Below are 25,609 nucleotides of genomic sequence, written 5' to 3'. Positions count from 1 at the left end.
TGATGCATGCTGATGTACTGAAGCCATAGTACAGCTAGAAGATTTTCGTTTACATAGATTCTAAAAGAGGCTCTGAAGGCACAGTAACACTTTTCATTGGCTACGTAATATTGAGGGCTGCTAGCCAGCTGATCCCATAGAGCATAGTGGAAGTCCTACAACTGATGTCTGTGTTCTTGTAAGAACAACAAAAAAGCCATTGTGATCACGACCCAATGTGTGTTTATTCATTGAAGCTGGTTAGATGAAAGCATCAGTGCCCTTGAGTTCCTTTGTGAATCTCTGCACCCTTGCAGTTTGTAAATACTCTGTTCAGATTTATATGTTCAGAAAGGTCAGTTTATTTATTTCTTTACCGAGATACAGTGCAGAATTGGCCCTTTCAGCCCTTAGACCCATCCCCTGTTTTAATCCTAGCCTAATCACGGGATAATTTATAGTGACCAATTAACCAACCAACCGGTAGGTCTTTGGACTGTGAGAGGAAACCAGAGCACCCAGAGGAAATCCATGTGGTCACAGGGAGAACATGCAAACTCCTTACAGGCAGTGGCAGAAATTCAACCCTGGTCACCTGTACTGTGAAGTGTTTTGCTAATCACTGAGCTACCATGCTGCCTGTGGTCTAGGACTACCTGTGTCTGCATCAATCTCTTTAGGAAAGGTCCAGAAAGCTAACCAGCACCTATTTAGCTATCTCTCCAGCAGCTGTCAATAAATAAATAAACAAACAAATAACTTCATTTATTTGCTTTAAATAAATAAATAATTTGCTGTATTTATTTAAAGCAAATAAAGATTAGCTTTATTTGTCACGAGTACATCAAAACAAAGTGAAATGCATTGTTTGTGTCAACAATCAACACAATCAGATGATTGGACTTGGAGCAACCTGCAGTGTTGTCATGTTTCCGATGCCAACATAGTATACCTGTAACCTCAACTCTACATCTTTGGAATGTGGGAAGAAACCCACGCGGTCACAGGGAGAGCGTACAAACTTTTTACAGACAGCGGCAAGAATTGATCCCTGACTGGCGATCGCTGACGCTGCAAAATATTGCGTGAGCCACGACGTAACTGGGCTCAAAGGTAGGGATAGGCAAGAAAACTAGTCCACGTGGTCTAGTTATTCAAGTTCCTCCAATCTTTCCTCATAACTTTGAGCTGCAGCATGGGGGTTCAGTTTCAGGGTTTTTCTCCTACAGTAAGCAGTGCTTGAATTTCTTTCAGTTTACTTGTGACTGCAAAGCTGGGCAAGCACTGAAGATGAAGTTTGTTCAGAGTGCCATAGTGGCTTGAATATGACTTATTTACATACTTACTGCTTATTACGCCACTGGTGTTTAGGTCAGCAATGAAGATCCTCCATCTCTGGTGTTGTTTAGGGCTTCCTTCATCATGTCAGTAGTTTCCTCTTGGTTTTCACTACTGTCAGTCGTGGAAGTCCCAGGTGGAGACTCAGGAATACCGTCACACTCAGATGTAGAAGGATTCTTCATTGCTGTTTCCATAACAATTTTGTTTTACCAGTCAGGGTTGTTAGCCCTGAGCTGAACCCCAGAACGTAGAGGACCCATGGACCACTCTAGACTCTACCCTTTGACCTGTTTGGCATGGGTGACGCTACCAAGAGCAAAGCACAAAGCCCTGACTCCAGCAACATAGCTCTCTGGGTATTATTTAAATGTTTTGTTTTTTTTTTGTATATTGTTCCTCATGACATGTCTAAAAAATTTTGAATAAATCTTTTGAGAATTATTTTTTAAACCCCAAAATACATCTCCTCAGCAAGATTGTTGATCACTCTCCCAAAAAATTATTGCCTTTGGTTTTGTATCCATTTTTGTCTTAAGACTATTTGGTCATTTTAATAATTCTAGCTCATTCGTGCTTCATGCCAAAATGTAGTTTGAATTTTCTGACCTAGACTATCCTCCCTTCCCTCCACAAAGCATGATGTTACAGTCAGGATCCAGAACAGTATAATAGGAGACTAAAGTTATAAGACTTCCAGACACAGAGAAACATTCTGTACTGAGAGACACAAGACCCAGAGAGACCCACTACCGCGGGATGCCCTGCATGCAGTGACTGTCCACATTCAGTGACCACCACCCCCCACCACTGCACCGAGATCCCAAGATCCAGAGTACCTGGCAGCAAGACATTGAACTGATTGAAATCTAACAAGGAAAAATATACTCTTTCTCTTCTGTTTCCTGTTCCTTTATTTTTCAGACCTTTTTCCCCACTTTCAATCCCAAATTCATTGGTAAATATCACAGTTCTGTAGCCCCCCGGTTCACTTTTCAAGAGCAATTTCACTATCAGTGAACCCAAGTGAATATTGCCAGTCCCTGCGTCAAGTGTAATATATCCAGCAGTGGCCCAAGATGCTGACTAGGCAGGAGAACTCAGGGTAAATACCAGATTAAAGTGCATATGGCCTGTAAATTCCAAAACAGAATTATTAAATTGACAACTGTTTTGGCACATTTGACATCTGACCGATGCAGCATCAAATTATCTACATAGATAGATATGTAGATATACTTTATTGATCCCGAGGGAAGTTGGGTAATTCACTAACATCAAGGGTTTGCTGTTTTTGATCAAAAGGCATGGGATTCCATTCAGGACATCAATGTACAATTGATACAATCTCTTTCTTTGGAGAATGTGAATTTTATAGTCACCCTTGAATAGTGTGAGCCTGTTCTGTGCAAAGTATACATATGATAGACATTTTTCCTACATTATCTCCAATCCAGAAAAAGCTAAGAAGGTTTTTGAACATTGTTTTCTTGAAACTTTTCTGAAAGGAATGAACAATTTTGGTATCATCGGGTAAAAGGCACCAAGGTAGCGTAGCAACACACACAAAATGCTGGAGGAACTCAGCAGGCCAGGCAGCAACTGTGGAAAAAAGTATAGTCGACATTATGGGCCGAAACCCTTCAGCAGACTGGAGAAAAAAAGGCTGAGGAGTAGATTTAAAAGGTGATGGCGGAGAGGGGAGAGAGATCCACCAGGTGATAGGTGAAACCTGAAGGGGGAGGGATGAGGTAAAGAGCTAGGAAGTTGATTGGTGAGATGAGGTGAGAGAGGGAAAGGGGGATGGGAAATGAAGAAGGTGGGGAGGGGAGTCGGGAGGCATTACCGGAAGTGTGAGAAAACAATGGATGGACATATCAAAATTGGAATGGGAAGTGGAATTTGGCCACCCATTTTAATTCCCATTCAATACATCAGTCCATGGCCTCCTCCACTGTCATGATGAGGCCACACTCAGGTTGGAGGAAGAACACCTTATATTTCGTTTGGATAGCCTCCAACCTGATGGCATGAACATCGATTTCTCAAACTTCCAGTAATGCCCCCAAACCCCCACCCCTTTTCAATTTCCCATCCCCTTATTCCTCTCTTACCTCATCTCACCAATCAACTTGCCAGCTCTTTACTTCATCCCTCCCCCTCCAGGTTTGACCTGGTGGTTCTCTCTCCCCTTCCCCCCACCTTTTAAATCTACTCCTCAGTCCTGCCGAAGAATTCCGGCCCAAAATGTCGACTGTACTTTTTTCCATAGATGCTGCCTACCCTGATGAGTTCCTCCACCATTTTGTGTATGTTGCTCGGATTTCCAGCATCGACAGATTTTCTCTTGTTTGTGGTAGCAAAGCGGTCAACGCGCCACTGTTACAGCTTGGGGCTTTAGAGATGGAAGTTCAGTTCCAGTTGTGTTAGTGTCGAGTTTCTACATTGGGGGGTTTTCTCCAGATTTACCGGTTTTTTCCCACGGTCCAAAGACCTGCTCGTTTGTAGGTTAGTAGGAACCTACCCGGTAGCAGGTTAATCGATTATGTAAGATTGTCCTGTGATTAGGCTGGTGTTACTGGGCGGCGTGACTCATTGGGCTGGAAAGGCCTGTTCTGTGCTCTAAGCTGTGGTTCCTGAGTAACAAGGCAAATGCAACTTTATATGGAGGCATACCCTGATGCACAGCATAACCTTCCTGGTAACTGAGGAGTTATCTGAATATTACTGCCTCTCTGTTCAAATGGGTGAAGGAAATTAAGATAGATACAGTTTGGTTTAGTGGGTTGTTCCATTGTAACATGTGATACATGTACACTTGGGCCACTAGGGGTATCTTTGTTGTGTTACCCAGCACACTAGAGCAGTTCTAAAATTTTCTTTGGTAACCTTGGGATTTAAAGGACAAAAACATGGCTGACTTGACTTTTCATTCCTTATCACAGTTTAACAAAGTGGAGAAGTCTTTTGTTTTATCAGCAAGAGAGATATCAGACAACGTTTCAAATCAGCCTATCGTACTCTCACCCGTTATCCTCACAAATGTGCACTTTCATGCAACGTGCTGGATATGGAAGCAGAAAACGCTGGAAACACTCAGCGTCTATTGTTTTGATTTTCATTGGATAAGAAACGTCTGGCTCACTTATTTTCATTCCCTCCCAGCCAAATGCACTGGTTGCTTACTTAAGATAAGTTAAATTACTACGTGTTTGGGATTTAACCTGGGGATTTTTTTTGTGACTATATCTGGTAGTGCTTTACCTGTAGAAAGATGCAGACTCTGACATTTAAGACAAGAAATCGAAATGGATTTAAACACTGAAGTGTAAATCAAAAAATGTGATCATAAAGAAGTTAAACTCCCTGGCAAAGCCTGAGAGATTAGTCGTTTCTTGATAATTGTGTTGAATTTATGTATTGTTGCTGGAACAGCAAATGGCATTCTTTTACATTGTTTTAATGTGACAATTCATTAAAGAGCAATAGTAAGTAAGCCACCAGTAACATTAATTCACGAAAATAACATACTAGCTTTGTTTAACTAGCATTTTATCATAGATGACAGTCATTCTGCTGTTCATTATGATTGTTTACTGAGCTGATGGAAGGCACAGGGCTGTCATTTTATCTCCAGACGTTTGAAATTGCTTTTCGTTTTATTGAAATCTCCAGAGTTTACATAGGTGTTCAAAAGTAAATTGCAGAAAGAAGTTACCCACAGAGTATTCTGTAGTCACAGTAAAATAACAAATAGTTAATTAACTTTTTAATTGAGTTGCTTGTGTCATCACTAACCTACTACAGATATCACTGCAACAGGAACCAGACAATTTTTTGTGTGGACAGTCGAATAAATTTACAGCCCAAACTGAACATAGAGAATCCAATATTTAACATTTTCCTCACCCCCATTTGAACTAAAAATGAATGGAGCAGGTGGCTCTTGAGTTCTATCCCACAACCACATCGGATTGCCTTTCTATCTCCCTCCATTCCCTTTCAAAGATATTTCCCTTTTTTCCTGTTAAGCCTCAGCACCTCCCTCACTAGCTTCCCATCACTACCCCCACCAGGCTTATCCCCACCCAAATGTTTGGAACCATCAACAAAGACCCAGACTGCACTAATATACTCACTCAGAGACTGACCAACCTGTGAGCATAGTCATATACAAGCTAGAAAATTAAATGTTCAAACCAAAAGTCCATTTTCTTCCCTGCCCCTTGTTAGTTTATGTATTTGAAGTTGCCATTTAGTAGATACTAAAACAGTTTTCATCATCAAACCAAACCAAATCTCAGGCTTCCATATCTAGTTTGTATGGACCTTGAACGAAGAAGAAGATTATATCAGATTTGAACTGTCTAAGCCATCATATTTGAATGGCCAGTTTGGGTAGGGTTCCCCACCCCTAGCTGAACTCAGCACTAGAACTCTGTGGTTCAGAAGCATTCAGCCTTGTATCTGCACAGTAAAAAATAACTGCAAAATTGGCTTTGAACAATTTCTGTTTTGAAAGCAAAGCCTTAAATAATCTCTCAAAAACAACACTTTAAAGAACATTTCATCTTCAGTGAAGAGCTGCTGGGGGTGGTGGTAGAGGCAGATATATTAGGGACATTTAAGAGACTATAAGATAGGTACATGGGTGAAAGAAGAGTGGAGAGCTATGCGGGACGGAAGCATTAGAGTTCTTAGAGTAGGTTAAAAGGTTGGCATAACATTGTGGGACAAAGGCCTGTACTATTCTATCTTCTAATAGATCAAAGTTCAAAGTAAATTTTATTATCAGAGTACATACACATCACCACATACAACCTTGAGCTTCTTTTTCCTGTTGGCAAACTCAGCAAATCTACAGTATAGTAACTGTCAACGGGATCAATGAAGGATCACGTGGAGCATAGAAGACAGCAATCTGTGCAAATGCAAGTATAAATAAATAGCAATAAATAACGAGAGCATGAAATAACAAGGTATTGGGTCCTTAAAGTGAGGTCATTTGTTGTGGGAACTTCTCGATAAATGAGTGTAGTTATCCCCTTTTGTTCAAGAGCCTGATGGTTGAGGGGAAGTAACTGTTCTGGAACCTGGTCATGTGAGTCCTGAGGCACTTGTACCCTCTACCAGATGGCAGCAGCATGAAAAGTGCATGGTCACTGATGGTAACTATTTGTTTGTTTGACAATAACTTTGCTGTATCTTCATCCTTTGCTTCAGTATAATGCATCAAGTCATGATCTTACTAAATGAAGCTGAATCTGTTGAATTGTACAGATGCCATTTCTATGCTGTGCTGATGGCGATTTGATCCCATATTCTCAGGCTTAAGAAAAGAACAGAACTTTCACTGCCCTTTTCCTGCTGAATGCAAAGCAGAGATTGAAGTACTGTATTAACCTTTCATGACCTTCTTTCCTGGCTTCATTCTGGTACCTTTGATTACTGAATATTCCGAACCCTTCTGTCTAAGTCCATGAATGACAAATGGTTATCTAAGCAAAAGAAGTTGAAGAAAAATATTACTTTTAGGAAAGGCAAGAATGTGGATGAAGGGTTCAGTAATATGGGGCAGTCAACAGAAACTGGAATTGTCCCCACAATCAGAATCAGGTTTAATATCACTGGCATACAGTTTGTGCAAAAGTCTTAGGCACATATAAAAAACATTGTGTAAAGCAAAGATCCTTTCAAAACTAATAAAATGAAAAGTTTCTAAATATCAAAAAAAATGCTACAAAGAGCAGTAAACTAAAAAAAATTAAATCAAATGAACATTTGGTGTGACCACCCTTTGCTATTAAAACCGCATCAATTACCTGAGACACACCATGGTGCAGTTTTATAAGGAAATCATCTGGCAGGTTGGTCCAAGCATCTTGGAGAACGTGCCACATTTCTTTTGCAGTCTTTGACTGTCTCACTTACTTCTATCTCTCTAGGTAATCTCAGAGACCCTGATGACGTTGAGATCAGGGCTCTGTGGAGGCAATACTGTCAGAAACCATATAAACAATTTAGGGTGCTTAAGACTTTTGCACAGTACTGTATGTTGTGAAATTTGTTGTTTTACAGCAGCAGTACATTGCAATACATAGTAATGAAAACTATAAATTATAATAATAAGTATATACAGTATAAAAATACTAAATAAAATTAAATAAATAGTGCAAAAAAAGAGAGGGGGAGATATTGAGGTGGTGTTCATTGGTTCATTGTCCATTCAGAAATCTGATGGTGGAGAAGAAGAAGCTCTTTCTGAAAAGTGGACTGTGTGCCTTCTGGCTCCTGTACCTGCTACCCGATGGTAGCAATGAGAAGAGGGCATGTCCTGGGTGATAGGAGTCCTTAATGATATATGCCACCTTTTTGAGGCATTCACCTTTCGAAGATGTTCTCAATGCTAGGGTGGCTGGTGCCCATGATGAAGCTAACTAAGTGTATAACTTTCTACAGCTTTTTCTGATCCTGTACAATGGCCCCTCCAGGTGAGAGAGAATTTTATTAGGATGTTTACAGTCTTGATGGTAGAGGAAATAAAACTTACTTTTATTGGTAGTTTTATCTTTAAAGGAAAGGTAAAGAACAAACGTTAGTGAAAGAACCAGGAAGAAACTAGACACTATATTTATTCTCCAAATTGAGCTCTAGTGCCTGAAAATGGTGACAAAGCAGGATTCAACATTCACTTTTGAGAAACAAAATCTACAAAGAACTGACATGGACACAATGGGCAAAAGAGTTGCTTCTAGAATGTTGGTTTCTTCGATCCTCCAGCAAGTAAGACGATAGGAGAAAACAGTTTGTTATATACTAGGCAACGCACACAAAGTGGTGGAGGAACTCAGCAGGTCAGGCTGCATCTGTGGAAAATAGTAAACAGTCAACGTTTCGGGCCGAGACCCTTCATCTAGACTATAAAGAAAGGGGAGAAGTCAGAATAAGAAGCTGGGGTGGGAGGGGAGGAAGAAGTACAAGGTGGTAGGTGATAGGTGAAACCAGGGGACGGGGAGGAGTGAAGTAAAAAGCTGGGAGGTTGATTGGTGAAAGAGATCAAGGGCTGGAGAAGGGGGAATCTGATAGGAGAGGACAGAAGACAAAGGAAGAAAGGGAAGGGGCAGGAGCAATAGAGGGATGTGATGGGCAGGTAAGAAGAGAAGGTGTGAGAGGGAAACAGGAATTCTAGTATTCCAGTATTCTCGTAATTCTATTAATTCTAGTATATTCTAGTATTATCTTGGAAATACTAAAACAAACATAACAAGTTCTGTATGTAGAGGTACATTGTATAATCACTGGAACACTATTCTTTAATCTTACTCAATAAGTCATCCAGTTACTGTATGTTGTCATGCTCAATATGTTATCTATGTGATAATATCTTCAGCACTTGGCGTTGAGTCCAAAATATTCCATTCTAATAAACCCTTTGTTCACTCATGAGATAAATGTATTGAAATGTGCACTGTCACCGCTGGTCAGAAGAAGAAAAAAAACTCATTCAATGTGCTTGATCCAGGTAAATAACCAGAGGCCGCAGAGTGTACATACAGGGAGCTATCCAGAAGACATGACTATGGACTGTAATCTCAGTCTGGTTTCTCACCGGAACTTTCCAGCTAATGTTACTGGGTCGTGATCAAAAGTGAAAATTATGACATGCAGACTTGCGATTGCCTTCTGGATGTGGTCAACAAATTGAATCCTTTGTCATCTCAGAAAAGAGACTCAAAAAAATAAATGTAAAGCCCAAACTGTTCACAACAAGCCTGACAAAGCCTGGTGGGAGCAAGAGATGTGGGAATGGAGAGGGTGGAGCACTGTGGCAGGAGTTTGGGTCAGGTGGCAAAGAAGGAGTGCCAGCCCCCCAAACAATTGATTTATTGATCATTACACAATAGCTTACTGCTGCTTGCTACTCCCTCCTCTCTCCCTCTCCCCTCCTCTTCACCCAACCATGATTCCCCTTCCCTGCCCCTTTCTCACTCTCAGTCCACAAAAGAGACCCATATCAGAATCAGGTTTATCATCACTCACGTATGTCATGAAATCTGTCTTTCTTTTGCGATGCAATGCATGAAATTACTGCAGTCTTAGGCTCTTATGTATAGCTAGGGTGCTTAAGACTTTTACATAGTACTGCAAATACTGGCCAAGTCATTGGACAAAATCTACAGTATTACGATGAGACCAATTAGAGTCTAGGATGGAGATTTGATTTAACCTCTAAAATGTGCCTCTGACAGCGAAGAATTCCCTCAGTTTTAGCCTGTATTATATGCCAAGTCTCAGGAATTTGATCCCGAGGGACATAGATCAGCTGGAAAGTTGGACTGAGCAGTGGCAGATGGAATATTATCCAGACAAGTGTAAGATAATGCATTTTGGGTCATCTCATATCGATAAGCCATATACAGTAAATTGTAGCGACCTTAATAGTGTTGATGTACAGAAGCATCTTTGGGTGCAAGTTCATAACATCCTGAAGATGGCAACGCAAATGGATAGGGTGGAGGAAAAGGTGTTTAGAATACTTTCCTTCATAGGCAGGGTTATTGAGTATAAAAATCCATGAAACAAGCAGGTAAAGGAGGTTCTAGAGGTGGGTACAATTTAAAGAACAGGTACAGGGATAGATGGATGTGGGCCAAATTCAGGAAACTGGGATCAGTGTTGGTAGGCAGCTCAATCAGCATGGATGAGTAAGAGCAGAGATTCATATTTTCATGATGTACAACATTATGACTTGTTGATTTTCACCGTACATTTAAGTCTCAGCTTTTAGGACTTTCTCGTTTGCATTTCTCAGAAAGAAACAGCTGAGACAAGAGCCAACAACCCAGGTGACCTCTCTGGCAGAATGACTGTGCCTCCTGGAAGATTGTTTCTTGTAAATTAGTGCAGTTATGCATTAAAAGGCATGATGTGAAACAAAAAAAATTACAAGGACTTCTTCTCCTGAAGCCCATTTAAGCAATGACAAATGGAAACATTCTCTTGTCTTGTGTCCTTAATGGTTCTGCCAACACAAAACTCATATTAAACATCGACACAGATGATTTAATAGAATTTCAAGGAAAATCAATTCTTTTTTTAACAGCCTCAGTGACAAAAGAATTCGAAGCCCTGGGATGCATGGGACTTGACTGATTCTCCCTCTGTGCCAATGACAAACCAACAAACATTGAAAGGTCAAATGGCCTGACAATGGCTGAGAAGGTGGGCGGGGGGGGGCGGCGGGTGTGCTTGCTCACTGCAGTGTTCTGGTCAAGCACAATTCCAGCTCACTTCTGTCAATGTCACTCTACACTGCTCACATTTATTAAGCTCTTGTGCAAAGTAATGGTGAGCTTGAGTAGAAGTGACAGTTTTTGTATCATTAAGCTAAGTTGGCAATAAGGAAGAAAATCTCAAGAGAACTTTCTTCTTAAAATCTTTGCGAACCATTGAAACATTCCAGTTTGGAGCAAGAGGTGGGGGTGCAAGACTGAGTCTTGGTAGGTCAGCAGTGAGCTGGCATATCATGCATATTAATGAACCACGAAGAGTCAAAGCAGGGTCGGCTGTATGGCACCCACATTGCCGACTGCATAGAGTGTATTCAACTTTTTCTGACATCCTTGACTAGCACTCCTGAGGGGTGAAGGCATTTGGAAATGTTTGTTCTTAAAATCTGACCTCATGACATGCAGCATTAGAATTCCCGACCTGTGGAGCAGCGCCATGAGATCAGCTGGCGCAGTGATCCACAAACTCAATAAATGGGAACCTTACTTGTTCTACCCGTCCCCCACAACAAATGGATCACATCAAAGAACAACAGGAATTCTGCAGATGCTGGAAATTCAAGCAACACACATCAAAGTTGCTGGTGAATGCAGCAGGCCAGGCAGCATCTCTAGGAAGAGGTGCAGTCGATGTTTCAGGCCGAGACCCTTCGTCAGGACTAACTGAAGGAAGAGTGAGTAAGGGATTTGAAAGTTGGAGGGGGAGGGGGAGATCCAAAATGATAGGAGAAGACAGGAGGGGGAGGGATAGAGCCAAGAGCTGGACAGGTGATAGGTAAAAGGGGATACGAGAGGATCATGGGACAGGAGGTCCGGGAAGAAAGACGGGGGGGGTTGACCCAGAGGATGGGCAAGAGGTATATTCAGAGGGACAGAGGGAGAAAAAGGAGAGTGGGAGAAAGAATGTGTGCATTTTTATGTGTCCTTTTTCTCCCTCTGTCCCTCTGAATATACCTCTTGCCCATCCTCTGGGTCCCCCACCGCCCTTGTCTTTCTTCCCGGACCTCCTGTCCCATGATCCTCTCGTATCCCCTTTTGCCTATCACCTGTCCAGCTCTTGGCTCTATCCTTCCCCCTCCTGTCTTCTCCTATCATTTTGGATCTCCCCCTCCCCCTCCAACTTTCAAATCCCTTACTCACTCTTCCTTCAGTTAGTCCTGACGAAGGGTCTCGGCCTGAAACGTCAACTGCACCTCTTCCTACAGATGCTGCCTGGCCTGCTGCGTTCACCAGCAACTTTGATGTGTGTTACATCAAAGAACAATCCTTTCAAGGAGCTGCCAATTCCCAGGAATGCAAATCCCATAGCTGGGCCAGTGAGTGTCGCGTGTGTGTGTGTATATATATCTTTTTTTTCAAGCATCTGCAGAATTCCTGTTGTTTATCTTTTTTTTCAATTATTTTTACCTTCTTGTGAACTTTCTAACTGAATAGTGAGGAAAACTTGGGACTTAGGAAAACTCCCTCCTCAGAATGTTGCTAGACAGGCAGAATCTGCACTCTGGAGTGGAAACAGAACATGCTTTTAAGATTAGGGGGGAGAAATTCAAAGGTGACATGAGGGGCAAGTTTTACGCAGAGTAATAGGTGCCTGGAATGGACTACCATGGATTGTACTGGAATCAGGCAGTTTGGTGGAGATAGAGATGCTTTTAGATAGACACATGAATAAGGAGAGATACGAATGATAAACAGGAGGAAGACATTTAGTGTAAATTGGCATCAACTGAGTAGGTGGAATGGCCTGTCTGGTGCTGTACTGTTCAGAAAAAAATATTAATTACCTTTTCAACTAAAGCCTCATGGACCCTGTAAACTTTGCCACTTCCAAGCTCAAGTCACATACCACTGAGTGGGAGCCATTGACCAGTGCTTGAATGTGGTGCAAAACTTGTGGAAAACTGGGGTTGAGTACTTTATAAAATGACAGGACTAATAGTCTCTATTGGTGCTTCTTATACCAGTTTACTTCACCTAAACTAAAGCTACTCTCCTTCCCCATTAAGGATAATTTTGTAGCCATTATGAAGTCAGCTATTCTTTTCCTCAGCTTGAAGGAGCTCCCATATTATTATGGAATTATATGTTGACATTTTCTGAAACAATTAAACAAACAGTTTCCAACATACTTCTCTGTTCAAGGTTGTAGTGACCTTGAACAATTTTTGTGCACTGTCCAATGCAATTTTTACAAATAACAAATCAAAATCTGGCCCATCAGCAGCAAGTTTCCAGATTTTTGAGTTTGCCAAGGCAGAGGCCTCTGACTCTGCAGCTGGTGACAAATGGCATTCAACAATTGCTTTGGCATCACATGAAATGGTGTTGAACAGATGGCATGGGCCTTATATACAAAAGCAGGTCCTACCGAGGCAACTGAGATTAGCCTCATGTTATTTAAAGGGCTGACCGTACCTGGGACGCTGCTCGGAAATCCAGGGTAGATAGATTTGATTAGTTTAGCTTTCTTTGTCACATGTATTGCGAAACATATGTGCAGTGCGTCAATGCCCAACACAGTACTGGAGATGTCCTGGGGCAGCCCGCAAGTGTTACTATGCAGCAACGTAGCATGCCCACAGCTTAATAACTCTATCCCATGACGAAGGGTCTCGGCCTGAAATGTCGACTGTACCTCTTCCTAGAGATGCTGCCTGGCCTGCTGCGTTCACCAGCAACTTTATGTGTATAACTCTAACCCATGGGTCTTTTTTGGAATGTGAGAGGAAACCAGAGCACCCGGAAGAAACCCACTCGGTTATGGGGAGCACATACCAACTCCTTAGAGGCAGCGGCAGGAATTGAACCTCAATTTTCCAATTGCTTGTGCTGTAAAGCGTTATGCTGACTGCTATGCCACTGTGCCACTGTTAACCTGCTTCCAGATGGGTGGTACCTTTAAGTTTTCTCAATAGTGGTTATTGCCCCTGCAAACAGCCTCCCCGCCCCCCCGCCAAAAGAAAATACTACTGGTGCTGTCAGTCCATTCAGATTTTCTCTTCTGACTGTACCTTTATCCTTGTCCATAATTGTCTTCCCAACCAACCCTTCCCGTCCTCCAATAAACCCCTTCCACTGCATCTCACCCTTGGACAATTGTTTTTGAAGTCATTTTTGATCGGTGTTTCAACAATCCAAACAAAGGAGACAGTTCCTTAACCTTGTGCACAGAGAAAAATTCTCTGCACACCTGAGCATCTTCGGCCTATATTTCCAAGCCTTTTTCAGTTTCTAGACCAGTATATTTTCAAGCTGGAGCAGGAACACAAGGTCCAACAGATCCTGACAAATGTCAGTGCACCACAAATCTGACCACTCTTCCATGCCCACTAGTTGGATATTTAACGAGCTTATTAAATAGATAAATAAAAAGAAACATCTGAAAGTTGCAGTAGGCCCATGTGTTCAGAAATGAAAAAAAGATGGAAAACATTTGAGATGAAAACTATCTGACAGACCTATTACAGCACACCAGGAGTAAAGCTGGAAACTGATAAAAAGCAACATCATAGATCATTTATGCTGAATTTGCTTTAAATTCTGTTGAAAAATACAGATAGAAAGAAAGTAGAATTTGTGTGAATTAATTTCAGTATCTAAGTGGAGATAGGGCAATGGCCTTTTTTCATGTTTTAAACATTCAAAGTATTAGTCTTGTACTTGTTGAAGGATGGATGAAATCGGATTTTGTTAAACCTTCCAAAAGTGTTGTTTGAGGTTGTTTACTGTTTGATAATGCAGTTGCTTATAAATATTCCCTTCTGCGGCATTTATCAGTCCTGTAACAGCTTCCTATTTGTGCACCATCTGTAATATTTATTGTGATGTTCGTTACCCTTTACAGTATTATCAGTTCAATGTAGCTAGATCTTGCCAGCAGCATATTGTTGGAAAACAACAAAATTGAGCTAGTCTCTAAAGCAAATTAACTAGATTGAAAGTTTCTGTCTACATGTAGAGAACAAGATTTCCCAAGATTGTCTAAATTCTGGTAAGACAGTGAAAGCCAGATACTTTTTTAAAAGTGTGCATTTCTTCTGAATCTGAAACCCAAGTAGATAGAAAAGTTTAGTCCATCAACATATCAGTTCATGGTCTCCTCTACTGCCACAATGAGGCCTCACTCAGATTGGAGGAGCAATACCTTATCTTCTGTCTGGAGAGCCTCCAAACTGATGGCACGAACATTGATTTCTTGAACTTCCAGTAATTGTCCATTCCACTCCACCTCCCCCCATCTCCTTCACCATTCTCCATTCCCATTTCCCTCTTTCACCTTACCTCCTTAACTGCCCATCATCTCCCTCTGCCGCTCCTCCATCTTCTCAGCTCTTTACTTCTCTCCTCCCCCTCTCAGTTTCACCTATCAGCTACTACCTCGTATTTTTCCTCCCCTTCCCCGCCCCTTACTCTGACTACTCCGTTTCTCTCCAGTCCTGATGAAGGGTCTCGGCCCGAAACGTCGACTGTACTCTTTCCACAGATGCTGCCTGGCCTGCTGAGTTTCTCCAGCACTTTTTGTGTAATCCTTAGAAAAGTTTAGTGGTTTCTTTCCTGTGGCACTGAACCGTACAAACTAGTGCTTAGACCATACCACATTCACTAAACTAAACCAGATGAGTAGTTTGGAATTTCAAGGGTGAAGGAATCCAACCAATAAGGTTTGACACAGGCCAAGATAAAAAAAATCAGATCCCATACCTATGTCTATATCTCCTTTCCAAACTATCTCCATCTTGTCCCTTCAGTCGAAGTCTCAAAACGTTTAGCAGATTTTCTCATGTTTATGATTTTTACTCCACTGCGAAGTCTCCTTAAGGGATGCCTACCCCTGAAGAAGTTTAGATCTTCCCGTCAATGGGTGCTCAGTGAAACCCTCTCTCACTGCCCCTCCTCTGTGATCTCTGCTGCCCTCCAACTTTTTGATCATGTGCTTCTCCGGCTCGGTGGGAGTGGGGTGGGATATCATTGAAACCTACCAAATATTGAAAGGCCTAGATTGAGTGGACATGCAGAGGATGTTTCCAATAGTGGGAAAGTCTAGGACCAGAGAGCACATCCTCAAAAATACAAGGACATCCCTTTGAAACAGAGATGAGGAGGAATTTCTTTTGCCAGAGGGTTGTGAAGCTGTGGATTTCATTGCCACAGATGGTACTGAAGGCCAAGTCATTGGGTGTATTTAAAGCAGAGGTTGATAGGTTCTTGATTAGGAAGGGCAAAAAAAGTAATGGGGAGAAGGCAGGGGAATAGGGTTGAGAGGGCTGATAAATCAGCCATGATGGAATGGTGGAGCAGGGCCGAATGGCCTAATTCTGGTCATTTGTCTTATGGTAAAAAGGGGCTGTAGCACCAGGGGGAAAATGAATTAAAAAGCAGTTACTGAAGATGAAAGGATGAATTACTTGACCTTATGCTTGAGCAAAATTGTGAATTGCAACATTAATGCCTGTCAGAGGACTTAGCGTTAAAGGAGCATTTTGCTTCACATTGGGAGTTAAAACGTTGAACCTTGTGTAGTTGGAGCCAAGCTGTGGTGGTTCCTGGCTATAACAGATGCAATTCAGTACCTCCAGCTTTATAACCTACCGTTTACATAACCACAGCGGTTTAAATTGTCCTGTGTTCCTACTCCACAGCATTTTCTCCAGGGCAAGACGTCCATATAAACATGGATATTCCCCCTGTGTCTGAGCAGATTATGGAGACCCTCAACGACCTTGCAAAGTCATTTCAAGAAATGGCTGACCGGTGTTTACTAGTGCTTCATTTGGAAGTCAGGTACAGTATTGTTGTTAGCAAACCCACCAAACATTTTCATAGCTCCTTTTTCCCATTTATATTAAACTGGCGTGGCTTTTCAAAGGTTATTCCTTTCCTGAAGCATCTGAATACAATTTAATGTGCTAAACACAATATCAATGAAAATATAATTTTTAGTTGATGTTCCCTGATTTTTTTATGCCACGTCCGAAAATCCTTTGATCAAGAAGTTTTTCTTTACTTCATTTCTCAGGCATGACACCATTCATGATTTGCTTGAAGATTTAGAAACTTGAGGAATGATCTTCATTGGGGCAGAATGGTCTTTCTCTTTATTTATTGTCATTATTTTAATTTAACCATTTGAAATGGTTGGAACTTAGATTGTGCCCATCACAATCAGGTTATATATTACTGGCAGATATTGTGAAGTTTGTTTTACAGGAGGCGTATAATGCAATACATGAAAAAACTTTAAGTTACAATAAAGAATATAGATATATATTATATAAATTGAAAAAAAGTGAGGTATTGTTCATGATTGGTTTATTGTCCATTCAAGAATCTGATGGCAGAGGGGAAGAAGCTTTTGCTCTATTTTTGATTTGCAAAATATTTCAGAGGTTAACAGTGACTCCAAACAGAGGTTGCCAAAATAAAGTAATGAAAATGAGAAATACTTGCTTTAACAAAGCACCAACATGATTCAAATGGTTTACACGCATTAAAAACTGATCTGCACATTTCACACGGTCGGCTGCTTGCTAGACAGGCAGTAGTAACATCATATCACCACTGCCTCATGAGAACTGGATCAGCACTGCTGAAGGATTTCCATGGCAATCTCAGGTAGCCATGGTGATATGTTCAATCCTTAAGAGTTCATAACAAACAGAGCGTACTGGGAGTGGAGGAGAGGTACATGGCACATGGATCTTACAAGGAAGACCGTCCTTGAGCACTGATTACACTGAACAGACTAGGATCAGTAACAGGAATGGGTCAAAATAACATATGGAGGCTACCAGCAACACTATTGCTGAGTAATATTCTATATTCCTGTGTGGGATTCTGTTATAAATGTAATACATTTACATTTAATCATACCCGAATGAAATAGGGGCATGCCTGTCCTAGCATGCAAAGTCATCTCCAGCAGATTGAGCACATGGGATCAACAGTGATATCTAACCACCAAGAAAGCAGTCTGCCTCACCTGGTGGAGAGCAAGGGGCATGATAGGACACAGTAGAAGTAATGCTTATCCAGTGAAACCAAGGAAATCAATTACTACCATGGTGCAGGTAAACTTTTTGCATTTGTGGAACAGCCAGTCACAGTAAAATAATTAACAATTGTTGTTAAGGAAGTGGATCTAAGGAAGCCTTAGATGCGTCTCTATTTAATTCGATCCAAGTTGTGGAGTGATAATAAAAGCTGAAGATCTTTGAGAATTTTACACTATTTTGACTCATTTTCCTTTAAGGCAGTTCAGTAGTTTGGGGATTTTACACTGTCCTCCCTTGTTTCCTCAGAGTTCACTGTTTTCACTATCTAATCCCACTGGCCAAGCAAGGCAACTATGCCATTGTTGCAAATGCAGAGAGCATGGATTATGACCCCCTGGTGGTGCGACTGAACAAAGACATCAGCGCTATCGAGGAAGCTATGAGTGGCAGTTTACAGCAACACAAATTCCAATACATTTTTGAAGGTAAATCAGTTGAAACTTAATCAATACAACTGCATGCAATTGCACCAGGAGTTTTTTCAGACCATTGATTTTCAGCCATTAATACACAAAAAATCAATTGTTGAAATCACTGTTGGATTCAGAAAAGATTTATTCACATCAGCTGACAAACTATACTCCCATTACTGAATTACAATCATGTACAAATACACTGACAGACAAGCATAATTATGAACTAAATTGATGTAGTGTCTCCCAGTTGGTTGCCCACCTAATAGCATATTTGCATTGTCTATCTTTACCTCCCGAACAATTTATGAATTTCCCTGAAAGGGAAGTTTGAGAGCTGTTCTATTTTAAAAACAAAATCTATATGCAAACACATTGTCTAAAGACAAGTACATTAACCATTGGTCAACTTAGAATTTGAAATGGTGCTGTGGAGAGAATACCAATGTGAAGAGTGGGAAGTAAAGTTTGTGCGGTGAATGTGCGTGAATAGATATATCTTGCACACAATGCATCTCATATCCTCACGACACCACAAAGTGCTTTATGCTTTACGACTGCTGTTTTGAAACACTGTTGGAGGACAGGCAAGCATGATAGCTGGTTTGCGATTAAAGAACAGATAATCTATTTTTAGTTATGTTCATTGTGAAATAAATATTCTCATGCTTATTTCAGCCTTTTCCCCTGAGATTAGAATCCTACTTCAGAACTCCCTGCCCCTCACACTCCTTTCATTCTTGATTATTAAGCTACCTTCCTATCTTATTATTTTTCAGTATAGCTCTAGCATTAAATTCTTTGTGTCCTGTTTGTCCACTCAGATTATTCAAATAAATTAATCCCTCAATTTCTTGCTCGATCAGTGCCACAGTAAAAGATAACGTGGAGCCCTGTACTGACTCAAGTGCAGAAGTACTGCATATATCCAGAATTTTTAGACCGCTACCTTTAGGAGAGGAGAACTAGGGAAAATATGCAATTTTCTGTGTTATTTTTTATATATTTTGCAGTTGCATCCACATTGTTCTTTTCTGTACAGATCTGTCTTATCTAATATTTGTCACCCTCATTTATTTGAGTTTGTCATTGATGTAGGGCTAGAGTCAGAGCTCGTCCTGTCATCAATTTTATCGTTACAAACTCATCCATTTATTTACAAAGCAACTAGATTATCTTACAAAGATACATTGCCAGATGACAGAACCCCTTGGGGAAAACACTAGGGGCATCAGGAAAAATTCAGTGAAAACTAGAATGGTACCAAGACTGAGTTTTGAGAGCTTATACTTAGTAAAGCAATAACAGAATTTATGGAGGAGGAAGTTTGTGACACGTTTAAATTCAGGAGGGAATTATTGCCAAGCTGAATGAAGAACATATCAGAATCAGGTTTAACATCACTGGCATATGTTGTGAAGTATGTTGTTGTGGCTGCAGTATGTTGTAATACATAATTTTAAAAACTATAAATTAAAATTAAATATATATTAAACATTAAATTAAGTAATGCAAAAAGAGAGCAAGAAATAGTGTTCATAGATTCATCATCCATTCAGAAATCTGATGGCGGAGGGGAAGAAGCTGTCCCTGAAATGTTGAGTGTGTGTCTTTAGGCTCCTGTATCTCTGTCTTGGTGGTAGCAATGAGAAGAAGGCATGTCCTGAGCGTTGGGGGTCCTGAAGGATGAATGCCACATGCCACCTTTTTGAGGAATCGTCTTTTGAAGATGTCCTTGATGCTGGGGAGGCTAGAGCCCAAGATAGAGCAGGCTGATTTCACAACTTTCTGCAGTTTTTCTGATCCTGAGCAGTGGTCCTCTCATGTCAGACGGTAATGCAGCCAGTTAGAATGCTCTCCATGGTAATCTGTAGAAATTTGTGAGAGCATTTGGCGACCTACCAAGTCTCCTCAAACTCCTAATGAAATGGAGCCACTGTTGTTACCAAGTTAAGGAAAATGGAACAAGTGCGTCTGTAGGAATTTGGGAAGTTTGAAGTTTGGGAAAGTTTTCCATAAAGGTTATGACCATGCACACTGGCCACACTGACCAATTATTCCAGCTGTGTTTCCAGCTGGAGAAAAAATTGCAAACTGTTGATTTTTAACTTGTTGATTTGCAATGTAATTTTGGATTACAAAAGGGAAAAATAAGTAAGAATTCCTTCTTATAATTGTTCTGCAATTAAAAATCAAAGTGAGGAGGTATTGAGAGAATGATCAGGATATGATAGGAGCATTTGGGGAATGGGCCACTAACTGTCGGAAAGAAGGTAGTTCTTTGCTGCAGGTTTAACAAGAACCCAAGGAAAGGCACTTCTACTCCCTTAGTTACTTTCTCTGAGTCTAGATATTGGTTGATGTAAACCCAAGTCAGGATATTGATAACTCAATCTTCTCTGAGGATTGTCACCTTATCATGGTGGAGAGGCCAGGGAGTTTCTGATATACCAGGAGTGACGCCATCTGGAGTTCAGCTTTTTAGTGCTTACCTCCTGGTAGGGTCACCCATAGTGCTAAGGTCAAGGGGAAAGTTCCAAAGAGCAATCCAATGAAGCCCTCAGTGCTGGAGATGGCAGAAGATGATGACACATCACAATGGCAGTGAAGGCGGATGAAGGCTGCAACAATGAAGAGTCCCCATCATCATGCCATTGGACCCTGACCCTGAGCTGTCAAGGACTATATAGTGGCTGCCCATGCAACAGCCTCTCACTTACAGGTGTTCTCCATTAAGGAAATCCATCCTAACATTCCGGAAACCCCTCAGGGGAACATCATACTCGATCTGAGTAATCGCACTACTATTTTTGCATTTGACTCATATTTAAACAAATTCAATCATATGAAAAGAATGACGAGTTGAACAAGGTATCAAAGGATTGCCTGCATACAAAGAACAAGCCCTTATTTGAACGGAGTGCTGCAGAAAAGGAGGAATGACATATTTATTTAAAAATTATAGCGAGGTAGAATGGCATTGCAGCCTGCAAGGTGATGGTGAAAAGAAATGATGGAATAACAATTACACTGTCATGCAAAACTCTGGTGACCCAAATAGAATGAAGAATGCTCTGCTCATTTGAAGAATTATTGAACATTAATTATATTCTTTTATTATTTTGTTACCTACGGGAGAATTGAATGATTGCATCACTGTTAATTTGAGAAAAGATTTAACGTTTCTTTCTGCGTTAAACCTAGGCCTGGGTCACCTCATCTCTTGCATTTTGATCAATGGTGCACAGTATTTCAAGAGGATCAGTGAATCAGGGATCAAGAAAATGTGCAGAAATATATTCGTACTGCAGCAGAACCTGACCAACATCACCATGTCTCGAGAGGCAGATCTCGACTTTGCAAGGTTAGTACAGGAGAAGCTGGGAACTGTCTCATTATGAGCAATGATGTAAGGCAAGAATAGAATGTAATTTTCTAGCTTTCACTGTCGAACTCCCATTGGATAAAGAAAAAAATACTACGTGTCTTTGTTGCCAGGCAGAGCTACAAAATATATACAAAAAATGTGGCTGAGTCTCACCAGAAATAGCAGAGTAATGCTGGTCCTTTAATCACAGACATGGGAAGCCCAAAATTCAGGGATACAAGCACAGCATCAAAGTTCAAAGTAAATTTATTATCAAAGTTACCAGATACAACCCTGAGATTCATTTTCTTGCGGGCAAACTCAATAAATCCAATAACCATAATAGAATCAATGAAAGACCACACCAACTGGGTGAACAACCAGAGTGCAAAACATAACAAATTGGGTAAATACAAAAAGAAAGCAAAAGAAAAGATAGATAAATAAGCAGATAGATAAATAGACAGGCAGACAGACAAGTAAGCAAGCAATAAATATCGAGAACATGAAACGAAGAAGCCTGTTTTCGTGCTGTAATTGTTATATGGTTATATGAAGAATCCTTGAAAGTGAGCAAATCATAAATCTAAAAATTAGTTTGGGAAACACCTCTTCATCAGAAAATCGTAAATATGTGAAACCTAATACTCCACTTAGTTCTTAACTTCGTCATTAATAGAATTTACATTTAAGAGAAAACTAATAGGTTGGAAAATTAATTAATGGAATGTATTTTAGACTCTTCTCCAGATGTACACCCAGTGGCCACTTGATTAGTTCACCGGTACACCTCAGCGGGTGTAGCATTTCTGTCACTTGCAGGGATACATGCCGGAGGAGATTAGTGGGGAGGGATGAATGAACAAGGGAATCACAGACGGAATGCTGCTGTGGAAAGTTGGCGTGGTGTGGGTGGTGGTGGTGGTGGAAGAGGTAAAGATGTGTATCTGAATCAGGGTTAATAACGCTGTTATATGTCATGAATTTAGTTATGTGGCAACAGTACATTGCAATACATAATAAAAACTGTAAATTATAGTAAATATATATATATAAGTTAAATTAAATAAACAGTGCAAAAAGAGAAAAAAAAATAGTAATGCAGTTTTTAAGGGTTCAATGTCCATTCAGAAATCGGATGGCAGAGGAGAAGAAGCTATTCCTGAATCATTGAGTGTGCGCCTTCAGGCTCCTGTGCCTTCTCCCTGACTGTAGGAATGAGAACAGGCCATGTCCTGGTTGATGGGGGTTCTTAATGATGGAAGCCGCCTATTTGAGGCATCATTTCTTAAAAATGTCCTGGATGCTGAGAACACTAAGATGCTGGGATGCTGATGGAGCTGACTGAGTTCACAACTTTCTACAGTTTTTCCAATCCTGTGCATTACCCATCCTCCCTCCATGCCTGAGGGTGATGCAGCCAGTTAGAAAGCTCTCCTTGGTACATCTGTAGAAATTTATGAGTGTCTTTGGTTACATACCAAATCTCCTCAATCTCCTGATGAAACGTAGCCACTGTTGTGCCTTCTTGGTAACTGCATCGATATGCTGGGCTCAGGATAGATCCTCAGAGATGTTGACACCTAGGAACTTGAAATTGCTCACCCTCTCCACTTCTGATCCCTCAACGAGGACTGGTGTGTGTTCCCTTGTCTTACCCTTTCTGAAGTCCACAATCAGCTCTTTGGTCTTACCGATGCTGAGTGCCAGGTTGTTGCTGCGACACCGCTCAGCTAGCTGGTCTGTCTTGTATGCCTTCTCGTCATCATCTGAAATTCAGCGGACAATAGCTGTGTCGTCAGCAAATTTATAGAAGGTATTTGAGCTGTGCCTGGTTACACAATCATGGGTGTAGAGAGAGTAGAGCTCCATCCTTGAGGTGAACCAGTGTTGATTATGTGAGAGGTGCAGATGTTATTTCCGATCTGCACAGATTGTGGTCTATCAGTGAGGAAGTCGAGGATCCAGCTGAAGAGGGAGGTACAGAGGCCGAGGTTTTGGAGTTTTTTTGAATAGAACTGTAGGAATGATTGTGTTAAACACAGAACTGTTGTCAATGAACAGCAGCCTGACTTAAGGATTAATTTTGTCCAGATGATCGAAAGCCGTGTGAAGAGTAATTGAAAATGCATCTACTGTAGACCTATTGTGGCAATAAACAAATTGCAGTTGATCCAGGGCCTTGCTTGGGCAGAAATTGATTCTGACCGTAACCATTATGTGAATGCTGCTGGATGATAGTCATTAAGGCAGCTCACCCTGCACTTCTTGGGTACTATTATGATTGTTACCCTATTGAAGCAGGTGGGAACTTCTGACTAGCAATGAGAGATTGAAAATATCAAGTTTTCAGACCCCTACCAGACACACCACAGATACCAGTCACCTTGTGAGGGTTCACCCTCTTGAAAGACATTCTGACATCAGCCTCTGAGACAGAGATCTCAGGGCCACCAGATAATCCTTATAGCTGTAGTTTTATTCTCCCTTTCAAAGCACACCTTTAGGTGCTGAGCTCATCTGGGAGTGGTAGATGGCGGAACTAGTGGAGAAAGGATACAGAGGCTCACGCAGCAGTAGTTGAGGACAAGAGCAACTCTGTCTCTGTGAAGGTGGCATGAAGATGGGGTGAGCGCAGATGTCAGAGAAATGGAAGAGATGAAGGTGAGGGCAGCATTAATGGCAGGGAAAGGGAAACCCCATTCTCTGAAGAGATAAGATATCTCTGATGTCCTGGAAAGGAAAGCTTCATCCTGGGAACAGATGTGGTGGAGACGAAGGAACTGAGAAAATGAAATAGCATTTTTACAGGAGACAGGGTGGCAAGAGGTAAAGTCAGGATAGTCGTGGGGATTGGTAGATTTAGAAAAGATATTGGTAGACAGTTTGTCTCCAGAAATGGATACAGAGAGATTGAAAAAGGGGAGAGAGATGTCAGAAATCAACCAAGAGAATTTAAGGCCGGGTGGAAGATGGAGGCAAAGTTGATGAAGTTGACAAGCTCAGGATGGGTATATGAAGCAGCACAGATGCAGTTATCAATGTAGCACAGAAAGATTTGGGGAGCATTACTAAGGAAGGCTAGGAACATGGACTGCTCCACGAGCCAACGAAAAGGTAGGCATAGCTGGGGCCCATGTGGATGCCCATGGCTACCACTTGAATTTGGAGAAAGTGGGAGGAGCCAAAGGAGAAATTGTTGAGAGTGGGGACCAGTTCTGCCAGACAGAGGAGGATGGGGGGAATTTGGTTGTCTCTTTTGTGGAGAAAGATGTGGAGAACTTTAAGGACTTCTTGATGGGGTTAGAAGTGTTGGGGACTGGACATCCATAGTGAAGAAGGCAAAAGCAATGTTGGCACTTATCTCAAGGGTAAAAGAATATAAAAGCAAGGAGCCTTTATAAGATACTAGTCAGGCCACACTTGGAGTATTATCAATGATTTCGGGCCTCATATATCAGAAAAGGATGTTTTATCATTGGAGTGAGTCCAGAGGAGGTTCAAGAGGATGATTCAGGAATGAAGGGGTTAACATATGAGGAGCATTTGGCAGCTTTGGGCCTGTACTCACTGGAATTTAGAAGAATGTATGGGAACCTCATTGAAACCTACTGAATGTTGAAAGGATGAGATAGGGTGGATGTGGAAAGGATGTTTCCTTTGATGGGAGTATACAGAACTAGAGGGCACAGCCTCAAAATTGAAGGGCAACCTTTTAGAACAGAGGAAAGGAGGAATTTTTTTAGCCAGAGAATAGTAAATTTGTGGAATGCTCTGCCACAGACTATGATGAAGGCCAAGTCCAAGGATATATTTAACGCAGAGATTGATTGTTTTCTGATCGGTCAGGGCATCAAAGGATATGGCGAGAAGGCAGGTGTATGGGGTTGAGTGGGTTCCAAGATCAGCCATGATGAAATGGTGGAGCAGACTCGATGGGCTGAATGGCCTAATTCTGCTCCTATGTCTTATGGTCTTATGGTGAAGATGAGGGGGTTAGGGCCAAGGAATTGAAAGTTGTTGAGGAGATCGAGAGCATGTGAATTGCACGGATGTAGTTGGGAAGGGACTGAAAGAAGGGGGATCAAATGGAGTCGGGGGATGAAGACACAAGTTTAGTGAAGCAGGATCAGGCAGAGACAGTGGGACTACCCAGTCAGTCAGGTCTGT

The 25,609-nt window shown here is 41.3% G+C and overlaps 1 protein-coding gene across 2 annotated transcripts in view; it reads left to right on the top strand.

Moving 5' to 3' along the window:
* Positions 1-25,609, top strand: part of exoc4 (exocyst complex component 4) — a 572,850-nt gene that overhangs the window by 524,081 nt on the left and 23,160 nt on the right. For both annotated transcript variants that reach the window (XM_063073038.1, XM_063073040.1), the window contains exons 14-16: positions 16,247-16,388; positions 17,906-18,084; positions 21,277-21,436. In XM_063073038.1, the coding sequence (XP_062929108.1) occupies positions 16,247-16,388; positions 17,906-18,084; positions 21,277-21,436 (481 nt within the window). The remainder of the gene's footprint in view (positions 1-16,246; positions 16,389-17,905; positions 18,085-21,276; positions 21,437-25,609) is intronic.

This window comes from Mobula hypostoma, chromosome 20, assembly GCF_963921235.1.
Source record: "Mobula hypostoma chromosome 20, sMobHyp1.1, whole genome shotgun sequence".
Lineage (NCBI taxonomy): Eukaryota > Metazoa > Chordata > Chondrichthyes > Myliobatiformes > Myliobatidae > Mobula > Mobula hypostoma.
Note: the sequence above shows the minus strand (reverse complement) of the source record. Positions and strands in the feature narration are given on the sequence as shown.